Source organism: Gobio gobio (assembly GCF_949357685.1).
Source record: "Gobio gobio genome assembly, chromosome: 3".
NCBI lineage: Eukaryota > Metazoa > Chordata > Actinopteri > Cypriniformes > Gobionidae > Gobio > Gobio gobio.
This window is the reverse complement of record NC_137099.1, coordinates 68,321,558-68,347,649: the sequence shown is the minus strand read 5'-3', so window position 1 is coordinate 68,347,649 and position 26,092 is coordinate 68,321,558. Positions and strand designations below refer to the sequence as shown.

The window sequence follows — 26,092 nt, the reverse complement described above, 5'->3', positions numbered from 1 at the left end:
AGGCGAGCGAGCGCTGAACCAATCACAGTCAGTTGGTGACGGAATGGACCAATCACAGTCAGTTGGTGACGGTATGCAACCAATCATAGGTTTTCCCCTCAAAAATGTTTCTGAACACAAACGAAATCGAAACGAAAGTTTGAAATAAATGCGCCACGACAAGACGCCATGCCCGATAGAAAAACACACGATTTTAAGGTCTGTGGTCATATTTGTTCAATATTGGTTTACTTTTATAACTTAAGTGTGGTGACATAGATATCTATTTAACAAAAAAGCTGGTACGAACATTTGCAACTTGTATAGCTTCCAGCTACTTCATCTGTACAAAAACAACTGCGGCCCCGCCATCTACGCTTAAAATATATTGCGCGTTTACATGAGGTTGCGTGGTAGTTGTTTTACTGTTTTAGTCTTTATATAAATATGCATCCAGAGCAATGATATGACTTTGACATATGATTGTTAAAGAAAACGTTAAAAACAACATGAAAATCCCCACAGTGTTACTTGGGAACACGTAGAACAATAATCAGGTGGAGTTTGCAGAAAACTATTTTATTTTATTTTATTTTATTTATAATATAATATAATATTTCTACCGACATAACCTCATGTAGACGCGCAATTTAGCGTAGATGCCGTGGCCACAGTCAAAAACTGTCCGTTCCCAGATGCACACTTACGTCTGCAAGATGTCTGTTAAAGATCACTTAATCTGGAAAGCATCTTCTGTTTACAAACATCTGATAGACGTCTTTCAGATGTCAGTTTTTCATACATTCTAAATCATAAACATCTTAAAGACATTGTCTAAACGTCTATTTGACATCTGACAGGAAACGTCCAATAGACGTATTGCAGATGAGCAAACACTCTAAAAAATACAACACGCTTATCGAATACACGTCTCCGAGATGTACTTGTGCTCTCTGGGATAAATGCTATCATAAATGTCAGGGTTTTTCAAACTTTATGATGCCAAGGACCCCCATATATGATGGACCTTTATGAGGGACCCCCTTCCTAAAATCCATCTATTTTTATGTACGAAAAAACATTTATAAATGCAACATATTGTTTCCAAACTTAAATTGGTTATTGATGTTGGATGTATGAACCTGAAGAAGAAAATTTTCAATTAAAAATAATTTGTATAAGCAACTTTCACAATAAATGTATGTAAGCACTGCGTTAAGAAAAGTGCCTTACAACCCCAATTAGCGAGATAAAGGGGACTAGTGAGAAAAACTCACTTAAAGGGTTAGTTCACCCAAAAATGTAAATTCTGTCATTAATGACTGACCCTCATGTCGTTGGACACCCGTCAGACCTCCAATGCACTTTACACTCTCAAGACCCTTAAAAGGCACTAAAGACGTTGTTACAAAGTCCATCTCACTACAGCGGCTCTACAATAACTTTATGAAGCGACCAGAATAGTTTTTGTGCGCAAAAAAACCCTAAATAACGACTGATATAGCCTAAACAGGCCCGGTTCTACGGGGGTGCTAGAGCACCCTCAAACGCAAGCAAGGCTACTTAACCTGTTAGTGATGTCTTGTTTATTTAATGTATGTTTAAATAAACCTGTTATGAAAATTACATTTAACATTAACATTAACATTTATGCATTTGGCAGACGCTTTTATCCAAAGCGACTTACATTGCATTCAAGGTACACATTTTTACATTTTGTTAGTTCTTGCTTTCCCTGGGAATCGAACCCATGACCTTGGCGTTGCTAGCGCCATGCTCTTCTGTTTGAGCTACAGGAAAGTCGAAAATTACAGCCACTAAATGATTATATTTCAACAACGAATTGGAGAAAAAAAATATAATAATTAGATGTAGAAGTTAATGCAAAAACTGCCTTATGTGAAGCTTATGAGTGTTGATTATTATATCTAAAAATAAATAGCAAATTAATTTAGGCTAATAGTTTGGGCTCTGTTGTAAATCTTTAATAGCAATAAGTAAGTAAGGGCTCCCTATATAGTTTACAGCATTATCTTAAATGAATTCAGTTATAACTAAAAGTTTCTTAAAGGACAGACACATTTTTTTTCATTAAACCACTGTTGAATAAAAATTAATAAAAAGCAATTTTGTAAAACTGCTGTACCGAATCCTTACCGAACCGTGACTTCAAAACCAGTCAGTTTTGTGTACACCCCTAAAAAATACTATAGTATATTATAGTAAAATTACAGTAAATTACTCTAGTAAATACTATAGTGTTTTTGAACCATACTATAGTAAAGATACTACAGTAAATTGTAGTATATTATAGTATTTACTACACTTTGTTAATTTACTGTAGTATATTTACTATAGTACGGTTCAAAAACAGTATATTATTCTAGAGTAATTTTACTGTAATATACTATAGTATTTGTTCATGAGGGCGTCAAATGCATTATTTACAGCGTGTTTTTGCAGCGGTGAGGAATGTAGCCAATCACAGATATAGATAATATCATCACACTTTTATTCATGCAAATGCTTTTAAACCATTGAAGATCTGTCTGTGACACACACACACATGACAATAACACACACAGTTATGCCAAAATGCCCGTTTTGTTGAGTATCCTCATAAGAGCAGCCTTAAATAACATCTTAAATGAACTTAAAGAGGTGTGAGAAAAACTTAACTTTAGACAGTCTTAACTTTAGAAAGTTATCAGCCACATTGGCTGGTGATCAAAAAAGTGTATTTAGAACCCTGGATATACTAGTTGTTGATTTCTCGAACGCGATCAGAATCTCACCGCTCAAAACAGCAGAGTTTATTCAGTGCTGAGTTAATGCAGGCTCGCCAAACCTCTCATTAACAAACAAAGTCAAGACACGATGTAGGCTAAGTAAGAGATTTATTGTTGACGACTTCATTTTTATAACAGAACTCTGTGAGATCGCGATGAACTGACAAAGCAACAGCATTTTAGTGATCATAGCGATCTTGGCTAACTTTCGAGGCTACAGTCATTCATTGAATAAACTATTATTGCTTAGAGGACTGACTGCCAAATGCTTGCTACAAAGTGTCGGAAGTGACATCTAAATATAAATGCCACTCTGCACGAGACAGAAATATCCTCCTGAGACCCAGAATAGAGGTTTTGCTTCTGTAGAGGACATTATTTAGCGAATTTCTCTGACAACATACACAGTTTTAAGTCTGGATATTCTTATGAAATACACGTGTTTTTACATTACATATTGTCCCAAAACACATTCATATGCAAATTAGATACAGTGTATAGATGCATTGCCTAGAATGGGAATGGCATTTATGGCCATGTTTATATTGCATAAAGTAAAATGGTATATCAAATCATGCCGTATCTTTCATAACATTGAGAGTCATCTTTATACAAAGTTTGGATAAAAAAAACTTGAAGCATAAAAATTAATTGGTGAATGAAAACAAAAATCCCATTGTTTGTCTATTCATGTCTTTTAATTTTCTCAATAAAGGGGTTCTGGGGCCTGTACCATGATGGTAGTTTAACAAACTCAGGGTTAGAGGATTAGTTTCAAGTTGACAAAACCAAACCAATCTATTCAGGCTTTGTTGGTCCCATGATGCTGATCGTCAGCTTTCTCTGTAAACTCAGGCTTTGATCCAGAGTTTAGCTGTGACATCAGCAGTGAACAGCCAATCACACGCTGTGGATCAGTGAAACTGAGATTCACTTCTCGCGAGAGAAGCAGCGAGATTAATTTCTCTCTTCTGCAGAATATTACATGACTGAAAAATATTAAGAATTGAAACAAATTTACACAGGAAGAAGAAAAGAGATGTCTATGAAAAAAATAAAAATCTTACTACGTCAATGCAAGTAAAAGTTATGAAGTTAGTTTAGTTGATATACAGAGAGAATTGATAATTTAAGCTCACATTTATTTATTGATTTATTGATTTTAAAGCTTATTTGTATGACCTTTATATAGCATATTTATTTTATTTGAACAAAGTGCCTATTTAATGATTGATTAACTAAAATGATGTGTAATTGATTAAGGGTATAATAATTACATAAATGATATCTAAATCATTCAAAATTATTGTTATTATAAATAAGCATTGTTAAAAGCCAGACGCTTTAGTCTTTAAAAACCATTTGCTATGTAGTGACCTTTAATGTGGAGTAGAAACAGGGGGAGTGTCTTTATTGCATCAGAGGTGTGTCACTTTGCTCACAGCTGATTGGTCTAATTTCAGTTTGCCTTGTCTTATCCAGAACATAACCTGCCCTGGAGCAGGTTAGCCATGGAGCGTAAGTTACTATAGAGATGAACACTGATAAAAGCCAAACCGCTTTAATGGTACCTAAAACCCAGGATTGGCTCAAACTAAGCTTAAAAATATCTGGCTAGCCAGCTAAACCGGCTTCATGGTACTGGCCCCTGGTGTCCTCTACAGATCAGAGGATATAGCATATAACATAGGAATTTAAAAACAACAACAACAACAACAAAAAAACATTTATGCTCCAAAACAATAATGACCGGGGGGAAAAAAATCTAAATTCACAAAACCTTTTTTCTGATTCTCAGGAAGATATGTTAAAATACTAGTAACGCATTAAAGCAATGTAAACCAGGCAGACTAATAGATTAATAGACAATTTGTAGCAAAATATTTTTGAAATTCCAATTATTGGTAAATTAATTGTAAATAAATAATCATACATTTCTCACTGTACACTGCTATGGTGGAGCCGTTGCTTAGCCTATCCGCACTGCTTATATAGTGATGACCGATTTCAAAACACGGCATCATGAAGCTTCGAAGCGTTATGAGTGAGTCGATTCATCATTCGGATCGCGCGTCAAACCGCCAAACTGCTGAAATCACGTGACTTTGGCGATCCAAACCGCCGAATCGACTTGATAATTTGATCTTGACCCTTAAGAAACTTTAACTAATTACTGTCACAAATCTGCTTCAAATTGAATGAAAAATTAAATGAATTGTTAATTACAACATTGAAATGTAAAGGGTGTACAAAAACTATAAAATCGTGAAAATAATTGGGAATCATGTTTAAAAAAAATAATTGATCTATTATAATTTTTATGTTGTTTTGGTCATTTGGCTGTTTCCTTATAGAGGTCCAGAAATGTGTTTTTGTTTTTTTGTGTTTTTTGTCAAGTTTTTTGCTTTTTTATTATATGATGTCATTACGTTGCTGTCTTGCCGCCAGCCAATCGCTTCACTGCTGATCGTGGTTTTGAGTATCGATGCATCTGCCCTCTCCAGGGAACACAAGAACGCACAGTAATCTCAATCCAGATATTTTAATCCAATCCGAAAATTCATATGTAGAACCAAATTAGCCAGAGATCAGTTATTATGATTAGAAGATCTGGGATCAGTGAAATCATCTCAGATGTATTAAGCGAGGTACGAAGAACGGACCCCAGATCTGATCTGATCGCAGCTTCATCATTTAAATAACGTTTGTGTGCTTAGATCCATGTGTTTAGAGTGAACTTACTGAAGGTCTTTTTCTTTTTGTCCTGCTGAAGTGAATCAGAGAAGGAATATGGCATCTGTTAAAAATCTGCTGACGGACTCACTGGAGGATCTAACAACACATAATCTGAAGGTCTTTCAGCGGCTCTTGCTGAATCATGGACGCATTCCAGCTTCTGAAATGGAGAACGCAGATGCCTTAGACACAGTGGACATGATGGTGGCATATTTTAGACCAGAAGAAGCTGTGAAGATCACAGTGGACATCCTGAGGAAGATGAACCAGTACCTTCTGGCTGAAGAATTAGTGAACAAACACAAGGAAGGTAATTAAGTTGAAAGGTTTTGACTGTTGACTACTGTGTGACTGTGTGACTACTGAGTGACTGTTTACTACTGTGATGGATTCAATGTGAAGAATTAAGTAATTGTTAAACTCAGACGTCCCTCTTTTGCTCAGCTGATGTGTTTGTGTGATCTGATGTTCACTCTTTTTCCTCTTTCTCTCACAGCTCAGACTGAGGGCAGTATGAAGGCTTCTTCCACATTCGGAGCCGATTCAAAACAGCCGATTCAAAACAAAACCGGTAAATAATGATTAATGGAAATACATATTTAACTCATAATCATATTCAAAACATGGACCAAATATTATGTAGGTACAAGAGAAAATAACTGCAAGCATCAGTTAGAGGGCCAAGTGTTTATTACATGATTTATGAGCTGTTACAAACATAAATAAAGCTATTTGTTATGTAAAACAATGGCTTATACACTCACCTAAAGGATTATTAGGAACACCATACTAATACTGTGTTTGACCCCCTTTCGCCTTCAGAACTGCCTTAATTCTACGTGGCATTGACTCAACAAGGTGCTGCAAGCATTCTTTAGAAATGTTGGCCCATATTGATAGGAGAGCATCTTGCAGTTGATGGAGATTTGTGGGATGCACATCCAGGGCATGAAGCTCCCGTTCCACAACATCCCAAAGATGCTCTATTGGGTTGAGATCTGGAGACTGTGGGGCCATTTTAGTCCAGTGAACTCATTGTCATGTTCAAGAAACCAATTTGAAATGATTGGAGCTTTGTGACATGGTGCATTATCCTGCTGGAAGTAGCCATCAGAGGATGGGGACATGGTGCTCATAAAGGGATGGACATGGGCAGAAACAATGCTCAGGTAGGCCGTGGCATTTAAACCATGCCCAATTGGCACTAAGGGGCCTAAAGTGTGCCAAGAAAACATCCCCCACACCATTACACCACCACCACCAGCCTGCACAGTGGGAACAAGGCATGATGGATCCATGTTCTCATTCTGTTTACGCCAAATTCTGACTCTACCATCTGAATGTCTCAACAGAAATCGAGACTCATCAGACCAGGCAACATTTTTCCAGTCTTCAACTGGCCAATTTTGGTGAGCTTGTGCAAATTGTAGCCTCTTTTTCCTCTTTGTAGTGGAGATGAGTGGTACCCGGTGGGGTCTTCTGCTGTTGTAGCCCATCCGCCTCAAGGTTGTGCGTGTTGTGGCTTCACAAATGCTTTGCTGCATACCTCGGTTGTAACGAGTGGTTATTTCAGTCAAAGTTGCTCTTCCATCAGCTTGAATCAGTCGCCCATTCTCCTCTGACCTCTAGCATCAACAAGGCATTTTCGCCCACAGGACTGCCACATACTGGATATTTTTCCCTTTTCACACCATTCTTTGTAAACCCTAGAAATGGTTGTGTGTGAAAATCCCAGTAACTGAGCAGATTGTGAAATACTCAGACCGGCCCGTCTGGCACCAACAACCATGCCACGCTCAAAATTGCTTAAATCCTCTTTCTTTCCCATTCTGACATTCAGTTTGGAGTTCAGGAGATTGTCTTGACCAGGACCACACCCCTAAATGCATTGAAGCAACTGCCATGTGATTGGTTGATTAGATAATTGCATTAATGAGAAATTGAACTGGTGTTCCTAATAATCCTTTAGGTGAGTGTATAAGCCATTGTTTTACTCAACAAATAGCTTTAATTATGTTTGTAACAGCTCATAAATCATGTAATAAACACTTGGCCCTCTAACTGATGCTTGAACTAACCCTTTACATTAACACTGGCTTCTACAAGATATATATATATATAGACTTATAACTATTAAACAAGATGTGTCATTGTCACCAAATTTGTATTGTCAGGACATGGTTACAGTGACAGATCCAATGAATGCTCTTGTAGGAGCCAGTGTTAATGTAAAAGTATTGGAGGGGGCAGTATGTGCTCAGAGGGTTTTTAAACAGGTGTTTCTTACACATAGATTTAGTAAGCTTGGTGGAGGGAACGTAAACAGTTTTTACCACACGAACACTAGGGGCCCTATCTTGCACCCAGCGCAATTGACTTTGTACACCGACGCATGTGTCATTCCTATTTTGCACCCGCGCAAAGCGCGCTTTTCCCTCCACAGAAGCACGTCGCTAAACTAGTGAATGAACTTGCGCTTCCTGGGCGGTTCAGCGCAAAAAAGGAGGCGTGTTCCGGCGCAAACAATCCCTGGTGCTATTTTGCTGTTCCATTAAACAATTGCGCCACTGACCAGAAAAAACCTAGTCTAAAGTCAGTGGCGCGTTGCGCGTTGTTCATTATGCTATTTTAAGGGCGCATGCTTGACCATAATGTATAGCGTGCACAACGCGCATACACTTTGCTCATGTAATCTACACAGATGCAACAGTTATTTTTGCAAATCATAAATTGTTACACTAAAAAATTAACACATGAGATGACGGAAATCATTGTGGTGTGCCACGAAGATGTGAAAAAATAGGCATAAATCTAGCTTACAAATGATTCAGGCTAATTGTAATAATTAAGGATAAGACCGGTTTGCCCAATAGTGGCAAGACATATCTATATAAGGACATCTGACAAATTGGTTTGTCCGTCAAGAACCAGGAAAAAAAATCGACTGAAAAACTGAAAAAACTGAAAGACTGAAAAAAAAAAGACTGTGAAATCACCTTTACCATAATGTACAACATTACAACTTCACTTCTCTGTCTTTCACTGCTCTTACAAGAACATCAGTCTCCTCGGCTGTGAACCGCTCCTGGCGTGCGCCTGGTAAATACGCCATAATAATAGCAATCCATAATGGAACTTGCGCACCTGCTTTTAAAGGGAATGTTGGATGACGCTCGGATTGGTTTATTCACGTTACGCCCAAACCACACCTATGAATAATGAAGCTACTTCAGACCAACCCATTTTAGATTTGCGCCGGGCGCAAGAGCCATTTATCCCGCCGGGAAAATAGCAACAGCGCCGAGACCCGCCCACAAAGTTACTTGCGCTTCGCGCTTTGACACTTGCGTTTCAGATCGTTAAAATAGGGCCCTAGAAGTTGGATGTCCAGCATCATTGTCCAAAAGCATGTCATTTAGTGTCTGCATTGCAGTATGTTTAAAGGTCCCATGGCATGAAATTTTCATTTTTAACATTAATATGAGTTCCCCTAGCCTGTATATGGTCCCCAAGTGGCTAGAAATGTTGATAGGTGTAAACAAAGTTCTGGGTGTCTTTCTCTGCCTTTGAGAAAATGAGAGCTCAGACGAGCCGATCTGGAATCTTCCCTGTGTGTCGTCATACGGGGAACGGTTACCTCCCCTTCCTCTGCTTTGCCCGCCCAGAGAATTTGGAGAAAATGGATTCAGTTTATCAGTTGCGATGTTAGCACAGGCTTTACAAACAGACTTTACCATATAGATTGTACTCAATGCTCATCACTGCAGCCGTTCATGTGATGGGAAAATATCTAAAAATAATGCTTGACAGCTGAAATGGTAAAAAAAAACTTAGTAAAAGTATTCGAGAGGGGTTCCACATGTTACAAAGTTCATAGAAAAAGGAGGAAGAAGGCCGAGTCACGTGACTGGGACTCGTGTTTATTCAGAACTCTCAACAACTCGGTACAATATAACTTTCTCTGCAATCTTTCTCCAGCTCTACGTCTCTCTGGTCCACATGCAGACCGTCTCTCTCTCTCTCTGGCAGTGCTTGCAGATCTCGCTAAACCACGCTCCCCCCACCACATAATCTAACACTCATTTCAAATGCAAAGATGTCAGCCAATCACAACAGTGGGCATTTTCACTGAAGTCTCACAGCAGACACGCCCCTTGAAACAGCATTCAGCCAGAGGGCAAACATCAGGATAGAAAAAAATGCCTTTTATTTCTAAATTATGACATTTTGTGATATAAAAATCATACTAACAATATAATTACACCTCAGGAAACATAAAATAATAAAAAAATCCACGCCATAGGACCTTTTAATAAAATAATCAATGAGTTTAGATCGACGAGTTTAGACCTGATCTGATCTGATTGCAGCTTCATTTCATCATTCAAATAATGAAGTGATCAGCGATCATCGATGGATGAGGATGGCGTCTGTAAGAGAGCTGCTTGAGAACTCACTGGAGGATCTAACAACAGCTGATCTGAGGGTCTTTCAGTGGCACTTGAAGAATCATGGACACATTCCAGCTTCTGAAATGGAGAACGCAGATGTCTTACACACAGTGGACAAGATGGTGGCATGTTTGGGACCAGAAGAAGCTGTGAAGATCACAGTGGACATCCTGAGTAAGATGAACCAGTACCTTCTGGCTGAAGAGATAGAGAACAATCACAAGCAAGGTAATGTTTGAAAATGAAGTTGAAATGTTTTCTTCATTGTTAGGAGTGAATGTTTATTACTGTGATGGATTCAATGTGAAGAATGAATTGTTAAACTCAGACGTCCCTCTTTTGCTCAGCTGATGTGTGTGTGTGATCTGATGTTCATTCTGTTTCCTCTTTCTCTCACAGCTCAGACTGAGGGCAGTATGAAGGCTTCTTCCAAATTCGGAGCCATTTCAAAACCGATCTGGGGTAAATAATGATCACTGTCTGTACAGGATAATACATATTTACCCCATAATCTTATTCAAATCATGGACTTAATCTCTTGTAGGTTCAAGAGAAAATACCTGCAAGCATCAGTTATAGGGCCAAGTGTTTGTTAAATGGTTTATGAGCTGTTAAAAGCTTAATTAGAACCATTTTTTTCCTTAATTGATCAAAGCTTTTGGGCTTGCTCACTCATAGAGACAGTCCCTTGTCGCCACCTACTGGCTTTATGGTGTAAGTTGCGCAAACAATATATATACATATTTATACAATACTAATATTGTTATGGCATTATATATTAAATTGAGATTATAGTTTCTAATTGTATCTAATCTTGTAATTAGCAAAGAACACATATCTGTTGGGTTTAGATACTTACATCTCGCAGGCCAGACTCGCACTTTATGCCCATTAACTGAAAGCATGTCGTGAAGTGTTGAGCTGGAATTTGCACTTGGCTCGCAGCTTTTGTGAACATAAAACCCTAAAGCCTACTTTGATTAGATTTTTTTTAATTTTGCTGCGGTTTAGAAACACCTGGGGAAATGGCCGCGCCGCACATCATGAGCGTTGAGATGCAGTTGCTCTTTATTTGAATGCACTTGTCATGCATCTACATTTAAAATTATGAACTTGAGCTTGGGAAAGACGCGACATAGCCCCTAAAGCAGCTCAGATGAGGTTGGTTATCGTGGCGATATGCAATATAATTTGTTTATATAAATATTTATATATTTCTTAGTAACTAAGACTCACGGCTTCATTGCACATGGCACCCCAGCCCGTGGCAGAGGCATCTGTTGACACAACAACATGCTCGGGTCTAAGGGCACTCGGGCCCGTAGAAAAGAGAGGTTCGACCATGGGGTGAAGGTTTGATGGCAGGCCCGAGTGACTGGCCTCTACAGATGCCATATGCCCCAGGAGCCTCAGTCTTGCCCTCGAATCGACTCGCTGCCCATTCATGGGGACTGAGTCGATTTCCATACCGAGAAAAGAGATCCTCTGCATGGGGAAGAGTTTGCTCTTTTCCCAGTTGACCCGAAGGCCCAGACGGGCGACGTGCTGGAGCACCAGTGCCTGGTTGCATAAAGCACCTTAAGTGTAATTTTCCCTTAAGTTCGCCCTTATGTTTCCCTTAAACCTAAGGGTGTTGCAGAAAAAAAACCTTAAGTGTTACAAAACGCGGACAAAAATAAGACGACATGGCTGAATTTATGGAACCAGCTGAAGATCATTATGTGCCAAGAATAATTTTTAGGGATAGGGAGAACCCTTTGGACCATCTTAGCGATGAAAAATTGTTGCAAGAATACCGATTTGACCGTCACACATTGCAACCACTGTGACACTGAACACTTGCAGTCATACGTACATTTCTGAATGAGATGAAGAAAATCTCACATAATTAAAGAAGTCGTTTGATGTTATAACAAGTCATTAATGTCTTTTAACTTATATGTTTCATATAATAGAACCGAAGCTATAGATTGTGAATTTAAACATTTCTCGTTTACCAGCAGCAAAAGTCAGGAGGACTAGCCGAGGTAAGGCTGTTCCAGGCGGGTTACATGAGCGCGAGCTCCCGGTGATCGCCGGGATCTCACAACATTTTTAAATAGACACCATCTTTGCAAATAAACCACATATTTGAGCTTTAAACAACTACATTCTCGACTGAACAACTCTTAAAACTACATTTCGTGACACAATAACAGTAGTATTTTTCAATTTCGCGGCCGCACACAACCACTATGAAAAGAGCAAAAGGACGCACGTCAATTTCGCTTCAAACTCTTGCTTTTTACGCGTTTTACGCGTGTTACGCGTGACGTATTACGCTTTGGATGCGCGAATGCATTCAAAGTTCAAGCGCCAAACTAGACGCGAATTTGACGCTCTATTCACGTTTGGTGTGAACACAGCATTAGTGTTAGAGTTTTGCGTATCTATGGCAACAAGACTTTTATAACGTGAATCCAGGATCACTGTCGTGAAACACTTAAATGTTTCCCTTACCTAAGAGAACCGTTTAAGAGATTATATGCAACACCCATAAGTTATTCTCTTAGGTAAGGGGAAATCGCCCCTTAAGTATCATACTTGAGGGAAAAACTTAAGGTGCTTTATGCAACCAGGCACAGGTCCCTTTGTTCGCAAACCTGGTCTGGAGAGTGAGCTAGTATCAGCCAGTCGTCAAGATAGTTCAGGATGCGAACCCCTTGTTGCCGGAGTGGCACAAGGGCTGCCTCGACGTCCTTCATGAAGATGCGAGGAGACAGTGCTAACCTGAAAGGGAGTACCATGTACTGGTATGAGGTGGGGCGGAGTTGCGTTATGCAAATTCCACAGACCCATGGCATTGTTTTGCCATTGGCTCGTTTTGTAGAACTCAAAGGTGATAGGCTTCTAAGCGAAACTCCCATTCCGTCAGTCACTGACATAACACGTAGTTAATACACAGAGTATAAATGCATAGACCAAACAAAGAGAAATGAGATGATTGACATGGCACAGGTGAATAACATAACTAATTAAATAGATTGGGGAAAACTAGGGGTGCGTTCCATTCGACCGTAAGTGGACTGCGAAGTGGACTTCAGAGGGTATTCCGCCATCTTAAGTGAGATTCCAATCCAAAGGGAGCGAACATGTTCAGTCCGAAGGGCACTGCGAACAGCGCAGAGAAGAAGGGAACATCGATACATCACTTCACAGGAAGTAGAGAGTGAAAATCACCCAAATGTCTTTGCGCGTCGCGTGCATTACCTGTCTGAACTAATGATGGTGCAGAGCCGTTGGTTGGAAGAGTTTTTAAACAGCTCTGCGATTAAGGAGTTTACATATGCATTTGAATATTCATAGTTATTATACAAACTAGTATTTATGAATGGTTATGGCAATAACTGTTACATTTGTATAATATATTTTATGAAAATGTAAACAAATTAAAAGTGTTGAGAAGCACCTGAGGGCTGTCATGTTTTATATTTTACTTTATTTACCTCAGTAATGTTTACTGTGCAGCTGCACTTGGGAAAGAAAGCGCACGAGATGAGACTGCTACAAAGACCATTAACCAAATCAAAGTATTTTCATATTGAATGACAGGTGCAGCTTCAAATCTGTTCGTAGTCAATACAGGTTATAAGTAAACTAATAAAACTAATGGACAATGTTTTGATTATATGTTTTAGATAGCCTATACTGTATGTTTGTGTAAATGTTTATGCTTATTATATGGTTTTCAATTTGAAAGTAAAGTAAATTACAATATTAATTTATGTTAGGCTATATCATAATCTGCACCCGTCGTTGCCTTTCTTTGATGACGTTGCAGGGCGTTCCAAATGAGCGATTATTGTCAGCGAGGTCCACTTCAACTGATATACCGTGCTCAGGGAGTAGGGAGCAGTGAACAGTGCTTAGGGACCCTGTCGAATGGAATGCACCCTAGGTCACAGGGACTGTACCAAAACCACAATGAAGGGGAAACACAGAACATACATGTAATAGTTTGCTTACCCTTTGCCATCTTTTCCTCTTTATCAAAGGCTTAACTCTAATGGACAGTAAAGCTGATCTTCTTGATTACACAGCAGAGGGGGGAGCAAGTCACACATGTTCAAGTCACAAGTAAGTCTAGAACAACATGGAAAACATTGCACTTCTGTGCTCGCAAGCTGTTTTCTGTGACACAGAGAACCGAGCCGCGTTGTGTTAACTTACCGTCACACTGTTACATAACTACCCGTCTAGGGTTGATAGTCAGTAACAATGAAACAAAAGTAAAAATTAAATAAAAAGAAAGCTTGGAGAGAGAACCAAGATTATTCAACCTCCTGTCCCAGAAAAGAATCAACCAGTTCAAATTAACATCTTTTAATTTGAAAAGATAAAGGATAATACAAAAATCCCATGAAAGGATACAAAACTACAATTTAAAGAATAACAAATAATCAAGAACAGGGGATAATACTTCAGGGGAGGGCCAGGCCAAAATAACAAACAGAACATAAGATAACTAACCCAAGAATCTCCATAAATGTCCTAGAAAAAGATAATAGAAATAAAAGACATCAAACTTCCCTTACTCCCTACCTACCCCAAAACAGGAGAAAAGAGAAGTACAAACATAAATGGCACCCTCCCCCTACAATCCCCAAATTACAAATAAATTAAGAAGAATATACAAACATACTTAACATAAGATCATAGCTTAAATCAAAGGTAACACTTTAGTTCTCTTCCCACTAAAGAACTCACGACAAGATCCTGAGCTCACTCAATCAGAATCAAGACAACAATCCAAACAACAGAGTCTGGGCAGACAGGAGGAAGAATTCATCTTGGCAAAAGATTGAGATTGAGATTAGATTGAGTACAGCTGGTCGTTGTACCTGTTGGAATGATGAAAGAGAGAACAAGAGACAAAGAGCAAAACACCCAAGCACATACACAAATGCATGACACACTGCAGTAACAAATAAACATACGTCCTTGGACATAACACACACATACCTTGAACTCTTGGTTGATTAACTCAAACCTTGCTTACTTGAGGTATGTGGGTTCCAAAAACACATCCGTGAGTAAGTTCAGACAACTCAGAGTATGTTCCCGGTTAACACAGAATGGAGTAACGCAAGGCTTAGTGCTAGAACCGTTGCTCTTCACCCTGTACATGCTACCACTGGGAAATATCATTAGGAAGCATGGCTTTAGCTTTCACTGTTACATCGATGATACTCAGAAACTTACCAATTCACAAGATTAACAGAATGCATAGCTGATATAAAAATTGGATGACTAGTAATTTCCTTCAACTTGATTCTGAAAAAACTTATATTATTCAAATCAGTTAAATGATTGTTAGGCTGCATTAACTAGGTCAGCCGGAACCGGGAACACTTCCCATAACACATGATGTACTACATCACAAGAAGAATGGCATCTACGCTAATGTTAGTCTCTGTTTATCCCGAGGTTTACAGTAGTCAGCTGAATCCAGATCAGATGGTGGACCTGCGCCTAGACACGACCACAATACAGCCCTGAAGTGTCTGCAGAGACCGTGTCAATTAGACTCTTCTTCTTAAGTGAGTTTTTGCTTTAAATAAGCAAAATAATCTTCCAATGGGGTAAGCAAAATAATCTTAATTCAAACAGAAAACAAGATTATTTTGTTTACCCCACTGACAGATTATTTAGCTTACTTTAAGCAAAAACTTCACTTCATTTTGAGTTATTTTCCTCCAAAACAAGACAATAATTTTTGCTTGTCTAGTAAATGCTTCTTGTTTTAAGAATTTTGGGATATTTGGACTGGAAACGAGACAAAAATACTAAGTAAGAAAAACATTTTTTGCAGTGATGTGAAGGCCTCTTTCACTTCACTTTCCCTCTGTACAGATGAAAACGTTATCGAAATTATCAGAAACAACTAAACGCCGTCCGAGTCTGGTCCCTGCATTCTGCCTCGCTGCTCCACTGCAGGTACGTCTGTTGTGCCGCTGGCCCCACTTGCTTGGTCGCTGGGAGCCTGGTTAACGCTTCCCAGCCTGTCTCGCTGGTTCCACCCGAACCATCAGACTCGGCTATACAATTCAGTTCGCCTCCTGGCCGCCCAAGTTCAGGGGTATCCACTTTACCTCAGTGCTGAAGGAGGCTGCTCCTGTCTTACGGGCGGAGATCGCAGTCCTACTGGCAAAGGACAGGATAGAGCCGGTCCCTCCAGCTGACATGAAGACCGGCTTATACAGCCCGTACTTCATTGTACCCAAGAAAGGCAGTGGGTTACGGCCAATTCTTGACCTGCAAGTTTTGAACCGGTCCCTGCACAGGCGGCCCTTCAAGATGTTGATGCAGAAACGCATCTTCGGATGCATCCGTCCCCAGGATTGGTTTGCAGCAATCGACCTGAAGGTGATTCTCGATTTTCATGTTTCATGTCTCGATTCTCCCTCGACACAAACCGTTCCTACGCTTTGCATTCGAGGGACGGGCATATCAGTACTTCCCTTCGGGCTGTTCCTGTCGCCCCGTGTTTTCAGGAAGGTCACTGAGGCGGCCATTGGTCCCATGAGAGAGCGTGGTGTTCGCTTCCTCAACTATCTCAACGACTGGCTCATATTGGCTCAGTTGACAGAGCAGTTGTGCGAACACACAGGGTCATGGAGCTCAGTCACCTCAGCCAGTTGGGCCTTCGGGTCAACTGGGAAAATAGGCAAGGCAAATTTATTTGTATAGCACATTTCATACACACTGGCATTTCTAAGTGCTTTACAGAAATTAAATTAAAATATTCGTAAGTGAATAAAATAAAAATATATATATAGTAGAACCCCTATCTGGAGTGGAAGAAAATGGAGAGTAAGGTTAACGTTAAAAATATTTGTCAGGTAACTGTGCATTTAAACATTACCCTTACAGACAAATCTTCTTGGACTGAACCACCAGGGCTACCTCTACAGATCTATCTGTCAGAGCAGATCTAAACGGGTCGTCCTCGCGCCGGAGAGATTTTGATTTATCGCGCTCCCGTCTCTTAACCTCTTCCACCCAGACAGCCTTAAGAAAATAATAATAAAAAAATTAAAATAAAAAGTATAATTAAAACAGTTATAATAGGAATTAAAATAAATAAAAAATAAAGATGAAATCCCCTATCTGGAGTGGAAGAAAATGGAGAGTCAGGTTTACTTTAAAAATATTTGTCAGGTAACTGTGCGTTTAGATAGTACCCTTACAGACAAATCTTCTTGGCCTAACTTGAGGGCGTTCTCTAGATGTTTTACCAGTCAGAGCAGATCTAAACGGGTCTTCCTCGCACCGGAGGGAGTACTCAAAAAAATTTTGTCAGGTAACTGTGCATTTAAACATTACCCTTACAGACAAATCTTCCTGGACTGGACCACCAGGGCTATCTCAGATCTATCCGTCAGAGCAGATCTAAACAGATCGTCCTTGCACCGGAAGGATTTCGATTTATCGCTCCCCCGTCTTTCAACCTCTTCCACCCAGACAGCCTTAACAAAAAAAACTAAAAAAATTATAATTAAAAATAAAAACAGTGTTAAATTGAAACGTATAAATTAAAGTGCAAGCAGTTCTGACAAAGCACAGTGCTCATTCAGTGAATGCATAGCTAAACAGATGTGTTTTGAGTTAGACTCCCCCTGAAATTACCTCATTGACACGGCATCCTCAATAAACCCGTCTCCGGCGTGATGACTCTGATCGTTCGAATATTCATATTTAATAATTGTTTAATCGATATGTCATCCTCAATAAACCCGTCTCTGGCCTGACGGCTCCGATCTTTCGAATATTTCAATTTAATAATTGTTTAATCAATACGTCATCCTCAATAAACCTGTCTCTGAAAAGCAGACTCTCCTTGCTTTGAGTGAATCCTTGGAATTTCTAACTGACTTGATCCTGATGATCTGAGTGATCTGTTGGGTTTGTACTTAATCAGCATATCTGCAATGTATTGAGGTCCTAGGCCATTGAGTGATTTATATACCGGTAATAATACTTTAAAATCTATTCTAAATGTAACTGGAAGCCAGTGTACAGACCTGAGGACTGGTGTGATATGGTCATATCTTCTGGTTCTGCTCAGCGTTCTGTATGAACTGCAGCTGTCTAATGGTCTTTTTGGGAAGGCCGGTGAGAAGACCATTACAAAATACCAAACTCTCCCCCATGCAGAGGATCTCTTATCTTGGTATGGACTTGGACTTGGTCAATCGGACAGCGTACCTCAAAGAGGAGCGTGTCCAGTCGATGTTGAACTGCTTAAAATCATTCAGACGCAGAACCTAAAACATTTTCAGAGGCTCCTGGGGCATATGGCAGGCGCAGTAACGCCGCTCGGATTGGTTCATATGAGACTGACCAAGCTAGGTGTGGCAGAGCCGGTCACTCTGTGTGGTCATCACACCAAGGTCCCGTCAAACCTTCAGCTTGTGGTCGGACCCTTCGTTTCTATGGGCAGGTGTCTCCCTATAACAAGTGTCCAGGCATGCTGTGCCATTCACGGATACTTCTGCCACCGGCTGGGGGGGCCACGTACAACAGGCCCTCAACTGCATAGGCACATCAACTGCCTCGAGTTGTTAGCAGTACTTCTTGCGCTGGGCCACATCAAAGGGCCGCTATGAGGCAAGCACGTACTGGTCCAAACGGACAGCACTGCGGCCACTGTGTACACTGTGACGCTAATCTGTGGTGATTGGTCCGATGATCCAGTTAGTTGTGATTGGTATAGTCTGTGCAGATATTTTCGGAAACGGAACGCCTATCACCATAAATGGTATTCGGAACCTCTTAACTGGATTGAGGGCGCATTCGTCCTCAAGCTTTATTTGTTTAAATTAGCTCAAATGACTGTCAGATGTAAGTAATTACCATGTCAATCTTTACACACTCTAAAAAGAGATGTGTTAAAAAACAACACACTGAGTGTGTTGATGGTATTTTGACACATGTTGTGTAGATATAACACACAATGTGTGTTAAATGTTACTCTGGATGAACAGCAGTGGGTGTTTTGGCAGCCAATCACATCATGCCTCTTTTTCAATGTCTTTTTCAAATGCTTTCTCCGCTTTTCACTTGTTATCACTGACCAGACTGACTTTATTTCTGTCAGACAGAAGCTCTTATTGAGATGAACAGTATTTGTGTTGATGATTCAGTGAATGTTTCATCTGAAGTCACCAGAATCGTGATTAGTGGCTCCTTTATTTTACCTCTTGACCCTTGACTCTTTCACATCAGTTTTACTCTGTTTGCTGTGATTGTGTGTTTATTATGCACACTTGAAGCAGCAGAACTAACCATGAGAAAACTATGATCAGATGATGATGTTTTCATCACATACATTTGTTGAGCTCAGCAAGTGTTTGATATCTAAAACTTTACTGTAAATGATATTTTCAGTTATTAATAATTTTTTTATGTTATTGTTGTCATTATCTGCACATTTGATTTTAGATACACAGAGCACATAGGATGTTCTAGTCGATGGTGTCACACAGGCACACACACATATCAAGAATCAGCTCATGAATCTCAATAATGGTAACAAACCAAAAGCTTCATCCCGCAATGCATTCTGGGAGTCACCATAGTACAAAACTCATCCATGACTCCCAGCATGCACTGCAGGATGAAGCGTTTGTCACCATTGTTGCGATTCATGAGCTGATTCTTGATGTTTGTGTTTGACGAGTATCTGCTGCAGCTCTAAACTTTCTGAAAACATTGAATTTGTATTTTTTTAAGAAATCATTCTGCACTGCTGGACATCATGGACTAACTTCACAAAACTTTTATAGCTAACAGCACATACATAAAGTAAATGTATACCATCCATTTAATCATAAACTGGATCAGATCTTGAGATTATGACTTGATCAAGAAACTTCTGATCGTTTTTTCTTTCATGCCATAACAAACATATTTGATTAAAAGGCAGTTACAGCAGAAAGAGGAGAATTAAAAGACAAGTAAAGGGTCAAGAGCTCAAATAAAGGAGCCACTGATCACGATTCTGGTGACTTCAGATGAAACATTCAATGAACCATAAACATCTAAACCTCTGTTCATCTCAATAAGAGCTGGTGTGTGTAGATTCATGATGTCTAAAACATCCAGGTAATACAATAAACAGTCAAACACACTTTATTAAACGTCAATGGACTAAACACAAGTTACCAATACGTGTCAGTGTTCATCCAAACACGAAGTAACATGTAACACACATCTGACACACGTTGTGTAACTATAACACATTATTGTGTAAAAGGTTTCAACACACTTCTGTGTAAGAGGAATAACACATTAGTTGAGTTACAGGTAACACGGAGATGTGTTAAAGAAAACGACACAGGTTGTGTGTTAAATTTTACGCAACATGTGTTGTCCCTGAGCACACACACTACATGTGTTAACATCTACACAACATGTGTTGTCCCTGAGCACACACACTACATGTGTTAAAATCTACACAACATGTGTTAAAATCTACACAACATGTGTTGTCCCTGAGCACACACACTACATGTGTTAAAATCTACACAACATGTGTTGTCCCTGAGAACACACACACACAATATGTGTTAAAATCTACACAACTTGTGTTGTCCTTGAGCATACACACTACATGTGTTAAAATCTACACGAAATGTGTTGTCCCTGAGCACACACACTACATGTGTTAAAATCTACACAACATGTGTCAATTTTTAACACATCTGGTTGTGTTGTTCTCAACACATCATGTTATAAAGCACCGACACACACCATCATTGTGCATTGTATGCAGTGTTTATGTTCTCAAACAAACAGGCCTGAGTAAATAAAAGTTATTTATATAGAATGTTTTATCAGTTGCTACATTTTAATTTAATTCAAAGCACAAACTCTGTCAACTGTTATCTCTTCATGATCTTTTCTCAAAAGCGGCATCGATGTGGTGTTGAAGTGTGAATAATTGAGTTTATAGAGTCATAGAGTTTGAAACATTGTACTTTGTGTGCACATGCGTTCTGTACTCGACTATTGATTAAATGCTTAATAATTTAGTTTCACTTTATTTTTAAAATTACATCTGAGTATGTGATTACCTGACACAATTAGTGTGTTAAAATGACTTACACATTTATCGTGTTAAATTTGACACAACATGTGTTGTCCCTGAGCACACTCACTACATGTGTTAAAACTAACACAACATGTGTCATTTTTAACACATCTCTTTTTAGAGTGCATAATTTAAAAGATCTAAGAGTCAAGCTTCCATTTTTTATCTCTGTTTTATTCTCAAAGTCTTATAGTGACAGTAATTTGTTAATATGTGTCAGGAGTTATGAATATGAAAACCGCGTCGGTACCGTTTGATTGTAATATGAGCCTCAGCTGATCTCATTCATAAAAAAACTCCTCTATTCTCGTCACGAAGACTCGCAACAAATCAACATCCCTCAGGGCTTTTAGTTCAAAAGTGTGCAGATGAGGAGAAATATTGATAGATTCTCATATGTCTGTGTCAAATTTCTAAACAGAGGAGTATTTTTTATTCAATACTTCCTCAAAATGCGCAGATGTAGCCTGTTCATGAGCGATTGAGTCTCTTATGTGTTGTTTTCAATTCATACTGGCAGCCGGAGGGCGCTCTGTGCACATGTAGTCCATATATGGTACACACAGACGAAGAAGAACCATGTGCCATAATAGAAGTCCATAATAAAAGCTTCCTGAGATCGCAAAACATGCAAATAGAGACATTTGAAGACTAATAAACACACAATCGCGATGATGTATGGTTTGTCTTCAAGCCACTTAGTCTTCAAATGCTCATCCTTGGGCAGATGAAAAAAGTTTGCTTTTGAGTCGCACTTCAGAACACAGCGTCTCGTCGCCATGATGTTTTCTAGTTTTCACTGGCGTCTTGGAGCGCAATAAGTGGGCGTATCGTATTCAAATAGCTTGACAATTTGACATCATCTAGTCAGAGAAAAAGCTTCGGTCTTCTAACGATTCTTAAAAATGACTCAGAGTCGACTCTTACTTTTGAAAGAAAATAACTATATATACGGTGCACTGTCATATTTCAAACTATCACAGGATGTTTTTGTTCACTTAGATCTATGTTACACACTACATGAAAGGTTCCATGATAGGTGCTCTTTAAACTTTAATAGTAGAAAATATTTACAGTACAAACCTTATCAGTGAACTTACTCTGAAAAAAAAGCAAAATAATTGTTCATTAATCGTAATCGAGGTCAAATGTTCAATTAATCAAGGTTTTTATTTTTGGTCAAATCGTTACAGCCCTATTATGTACCCTGTTTGTGCATCTCACTCGTTCATTCTGTCTTCTTCTGGTTCTCCACAGGTTCTCTGAGCCCAAACCTTCTGGGCTCAATATTCAGCCGCTGCTGAACTGTCAGTCTTGTGTCCATATCACTGATTCTGATCAGTGGGTTCAGATTGAGCCGTCGGCCTCTACAGATGAAGGAGGGTCAAAGTTCAGGGTCAGCACTGATCCAGGCCGTTACGAGTGTGTCAGGACCAGAATGCGATGGGTCTGTGACTGTAACGTCACCCTTCAGTATCGTACCGTAGACGGACACTTCCTCAACACAGAGCTGAGGAGACTGCAGTGCCACCGAATCGCTCCAGTGATGGACGTGACGGTGATCTCAGGGAAACTGGAGGAAGTTCATCTGCCCCATTACGCCTGTTTAGGAGAGTCTGACCCCTCTCTCAAAGATGCTGTGAAACTCCTCACCATACACGACGAGGGAATAACCACAGAACCTGTGCAGTTGACCCGATTCCATGCTAAGATTGTCCAACCATCCTTCTCTCTTATAACATTGATTATAAGTTGGATAATGCGATGGGACGAACACTGTGATCTTCTTCTCTACATGCGTTCTAAAGCTCCTCTCATTTTACATCTCTACATTTTTCCAGTTGATGATTGTGCAAAAGAAAAAGTTGAGAAGAATGAAAAGTCAAGTGACCCAATCATGCATCCCAGACCTGACCGGCCATTTCGGATGAAAACGCCACACATTCTTGATGTTCCTGGTACCACTATCCATCCCAAAGAAGGGATCACATTTAGAAGAGAAACTGATCCAAACTTCTTCAAGGTCAAGACACGTCTGGAGAATGATCTTCAAATTACTATTATCAGAGAAGAGGATCAGAAGAGAGTCTGGACTGCAACAATTGAGAAAGATGAACTTTATCAGATTCATCCCAAGAGAGATGAGCCATGTCTGAACAGTGAGGCAGATAAAGCAAGATATTACGATAACCATTGGTCAGATCTCATTCAAGAGGTTACAAATGTCCAGATCATTGCAGATAAACTGCGTCAGCAGGAACTAATTCATAAGGAACAATATTCAGAAATCACACATAAAAGTTTAACCAGTCAGGAGAGCATGAGAAAGATCTGTGACATTATATGCAAACACAGTGATGTTGTGAAAGCTAAATTCATCTCAATACTTCAGGAAGAGAAGCTCTACCACTTTTGAACATTGGTCTGATTCACACTTTGAGCTCAATCTGCATCTTTTTAAACTGCTCTAAAACAGCAACATCTGATAAACTCAAGGCCTCTCTAGTGATGTTACAGGAAAATATGGGTTTATCAGAAGTTATCAAAATATAGTACTTTCAAAATATTCATTCATAGTAACATTATAAATTGATCCACTTTATATTAGGTGGCCCTAACTACTATGTACTAACATTTTAATTAATTATTTGATACAAATGCACTTATTGTGTACATACATGTTTTCACATTGTACTTACATTTTTAAAAAGACCTGCATTCAATTACATCTGTAATTAATTTCTGTAGTTACATTTGTAATTACACTGTTGACACTTCCCTTAAAACTTAACCAACCCTTAAACTTACCCGTATCCCACATCAATATCAGCAAAAGTGTTTTGCAATACAATATGAACACAATGGGCCCTATTTTAACGATCTGAAACGCAAGTGTCAAAGCGCGAACCGCAAGTAACTTTGTGGGTGGGTCTCGGCGCTGTTGCTATTTTCCCGGCGGGATAAATGGCTCTTGCGCCCAGCGCAAATCTAAAATGGGTTGTTCTGAAGTAGCTTCATTATTCATAGGTGTGGTTTGGGCGTAACGTGAATAAACCAATCCGAGCGTCATCCAACATTCCCTTTAAAAGCAGGTGCGCAAGTTCCATTATGGATTGCTATTATTATGGCGTATTTACCAGGCGCACGCCAGGAGCGGTTCACAGCCGAGGAGACTGATGTTCTTGTAAGAGCAGTGAAAGACAGAGAAGTGAAGTTGTAATGTTGTACATTATGGTAAAGGTGATTTCACAGTCTTTTTTTTTTTTCAGTCTTTCAGTTTTTTCAGTTTTTCAGTCGATTTTTTTTCCTGGTTCTTGACGGACAAACCAATTTGTCAGATGTCCTTATATACATATATGTCTTGCCACTATTGGGCAAACAGGTCTTATCCTTAATTATTACAATTAGCCTGAATCATTTGTAAGCTAGATTTATGGCTATTTTTTCACATCTTCGTGGCACACCACAATGATTTCCGTCATCTCATGTGTTAATATTTTTTTAGTGTAACAATTTATGATTTGCAAAAATAACTGTTGCATCTGTGTAGATTACATGAGCAAAGTGTATGCGCGTTGTGCACGCTATACATTATGGTCAAGCATGCGCAACGCGAACAACGCGCAACGCGCCACTGACTTTAGACTAGGTTTTTTCTGGTCAGTGGCGCAATTGTTTAATGGAACAGCAAAATAGCACCAGGGATTGTTTGCGCCGGAACACGCCTCCTTTTTTGCGCTGAACCGCCCAGGGAGCGCAAGTTCATTCACTAGTTTAGCGACGTGCTTCTGTGGAGGGAAAAGCGCGCTTTGCGCGGGTGCAAAATAGGAATGACACATGCGTCGGTGTACAAAGTCAATTGCGCTGGGTGCAAGATAGGGCCCAATAAGTACATTGTACTTATTTTTTGATGTAAGTACATAGTAGTTAAGGCTACCTAATATAAAGTGGGGCCATATAGATAAATCTCACAACTGTCTGTTAAGATAACGTTCTACATGACAGATAAATCTCAATGTCCAATTTCAAAACAAATTTATAGTAAGATTTATCTTTATATTTAACCCCTAGAGGTCGATGATCGCGCTGGTGCGACCGCCTAAATTTTTTTTCTTATCAGTGCCAAAGAGACTCAAATAACTGTTGTTTTTATCATTCAGGCAAGTATTATACATCATTATATTCTGTTAAGTTTGTACTTAAATTTGTGTTCAGTCATAATAAAAACAAAATGTGCTTTTTGCAAAATAAAGAAAACAAACATGATGCCCGATCTGCAGCCTCTGTCAATGAAGTCTATTCTGATTCTCTTCAGATAATGAACTGTAACTTAGTGAATACTTATCACACAAACATGAGACGTGTCTAAAGAAACATTGAAATGTCAAGTTTTAAATAATGTAAATCAAATTGAAAACAAATATTCTGTGTTTATGTAATCTGTTTGAAAAGAGAGAGTTGTCTGTCATTCGCCAGCTTTATTATCCACTAATGCAGCCACGGCCACGAAGCGCGCATTATTTTGAGATTCAAATACTGAGGCGATTCATGTGAGCAGAGTCAACGCCCACATACAACTCAAATAAACACATCAAGTGTGGTGTGCTATACTTTAGCTACATCATTTTGAGACGCGGTGAGGAATAATCCTGGAATAATTTCGCTCAGAGGAAAAGCTGTTTATTTCTTAGAGCAACGGATTCAGCTGATGATTGTGAGGTAAGTTTATTCTGTTAGTGTCTGTGAATATTAAACCGCAAAAGACAGTTTAAATATGAATCCTGCTGCAACATTGTGGTGGAGGGGGCGTGGTTTGGCGAGGTCTGTAGCGGGAGAGAGAGAGCGGAGCCGAGCGGTGAGTAAGTAGGTCAAGTGCAGATGATGAACACCTGTGTCTGATTGCAGTAATTGGCGTGGAGAGACCGCATATAAGCCGCTGCAGGGAGAGAGAGACGAGAGAGAGAGTTTGGACTGTAACTGCGTGCCTGCCTGCCTGCCTGAGG

General features: G+C 39.4%; 1 protein-coding gene across 5 annotated transcripts; it reads left to right on the top strand.

The window, feature by feature from the left end:
* The first annotated feature begins 107 nt into the window (after window positions 1-107).
* On the top strand, window positions 108-25,366 carry LOC307123827 (NACHT, LRR and PYD domains-containing protein 1 homolog). 5 transcript variants are annotated; one of them, XR_013816215.1, is made up of 8 exons: window positions 108-198; window positions 5,542-5,814; window positions 6,001-6,075; window positions 9,875-10,183; window positions 10,355-10,417; window positions 13,990-14,071; window positions 22,347-24,710; window positions 24,754-25,361. XR_013816215.1 is itself a non-coding variant. In XM_079812553.1 (8 exons), exons 2-8 carry the CDS (start codon window positions 5,559-5,561, stop codon window positions 23,503-23,505), a joined length of 2,001 nt encoding a protein of 666 aa, XP_079668679.1. In that variant the 5' UTR covers window positions 139-198; window positions 5,542-5,558; the 3' UTR covers window positions 23,506-25,366. The 5 variants fall into 5 exon arrangements, 4 of the variants coding, with proteins under 4 accessions (XP_079668682.1, XP_079668679.1, XP_079668680.1 ...); XM_079812553.1 differs by adding an exon at window positions 6,857-6,913 and having other exon boundaries at window positions 139-198; window positions 22,347-25,366; XM_079812554.1 differs by lacking the exon at window positions 108-198 and adding exons at window positions 5,363-5,416; window positions 6,857-6,913 and having other exon boundaries at window positions 22,347-25,366.
* Window positions 25,367-26,092: the final 726 nt, after the last annotated feature.

Coding starts and splice junctions, on each gene's coding strand:
- LOC307123827 (XM_079812553.1), top strand. CDS start 5,559: ATGGCATCTGTTAAAAATCTGCTGACGGACTCACTGGAGGATCTAACA. Junction 5,815..6,000: donor AGTGAACAAACACAAGGAAG/GTAATTAAGTTG, acceptor TTTCTCTCACAG/CTCAGACTGAGGGCAGTATG. Junction 6,914..9,874: donor TCTTCAACTGGCCAATTTTG/GTGAGCTTGTGC, acceptor ATCTGATTGCAG/CTTCATTTCATCATTCAAAT.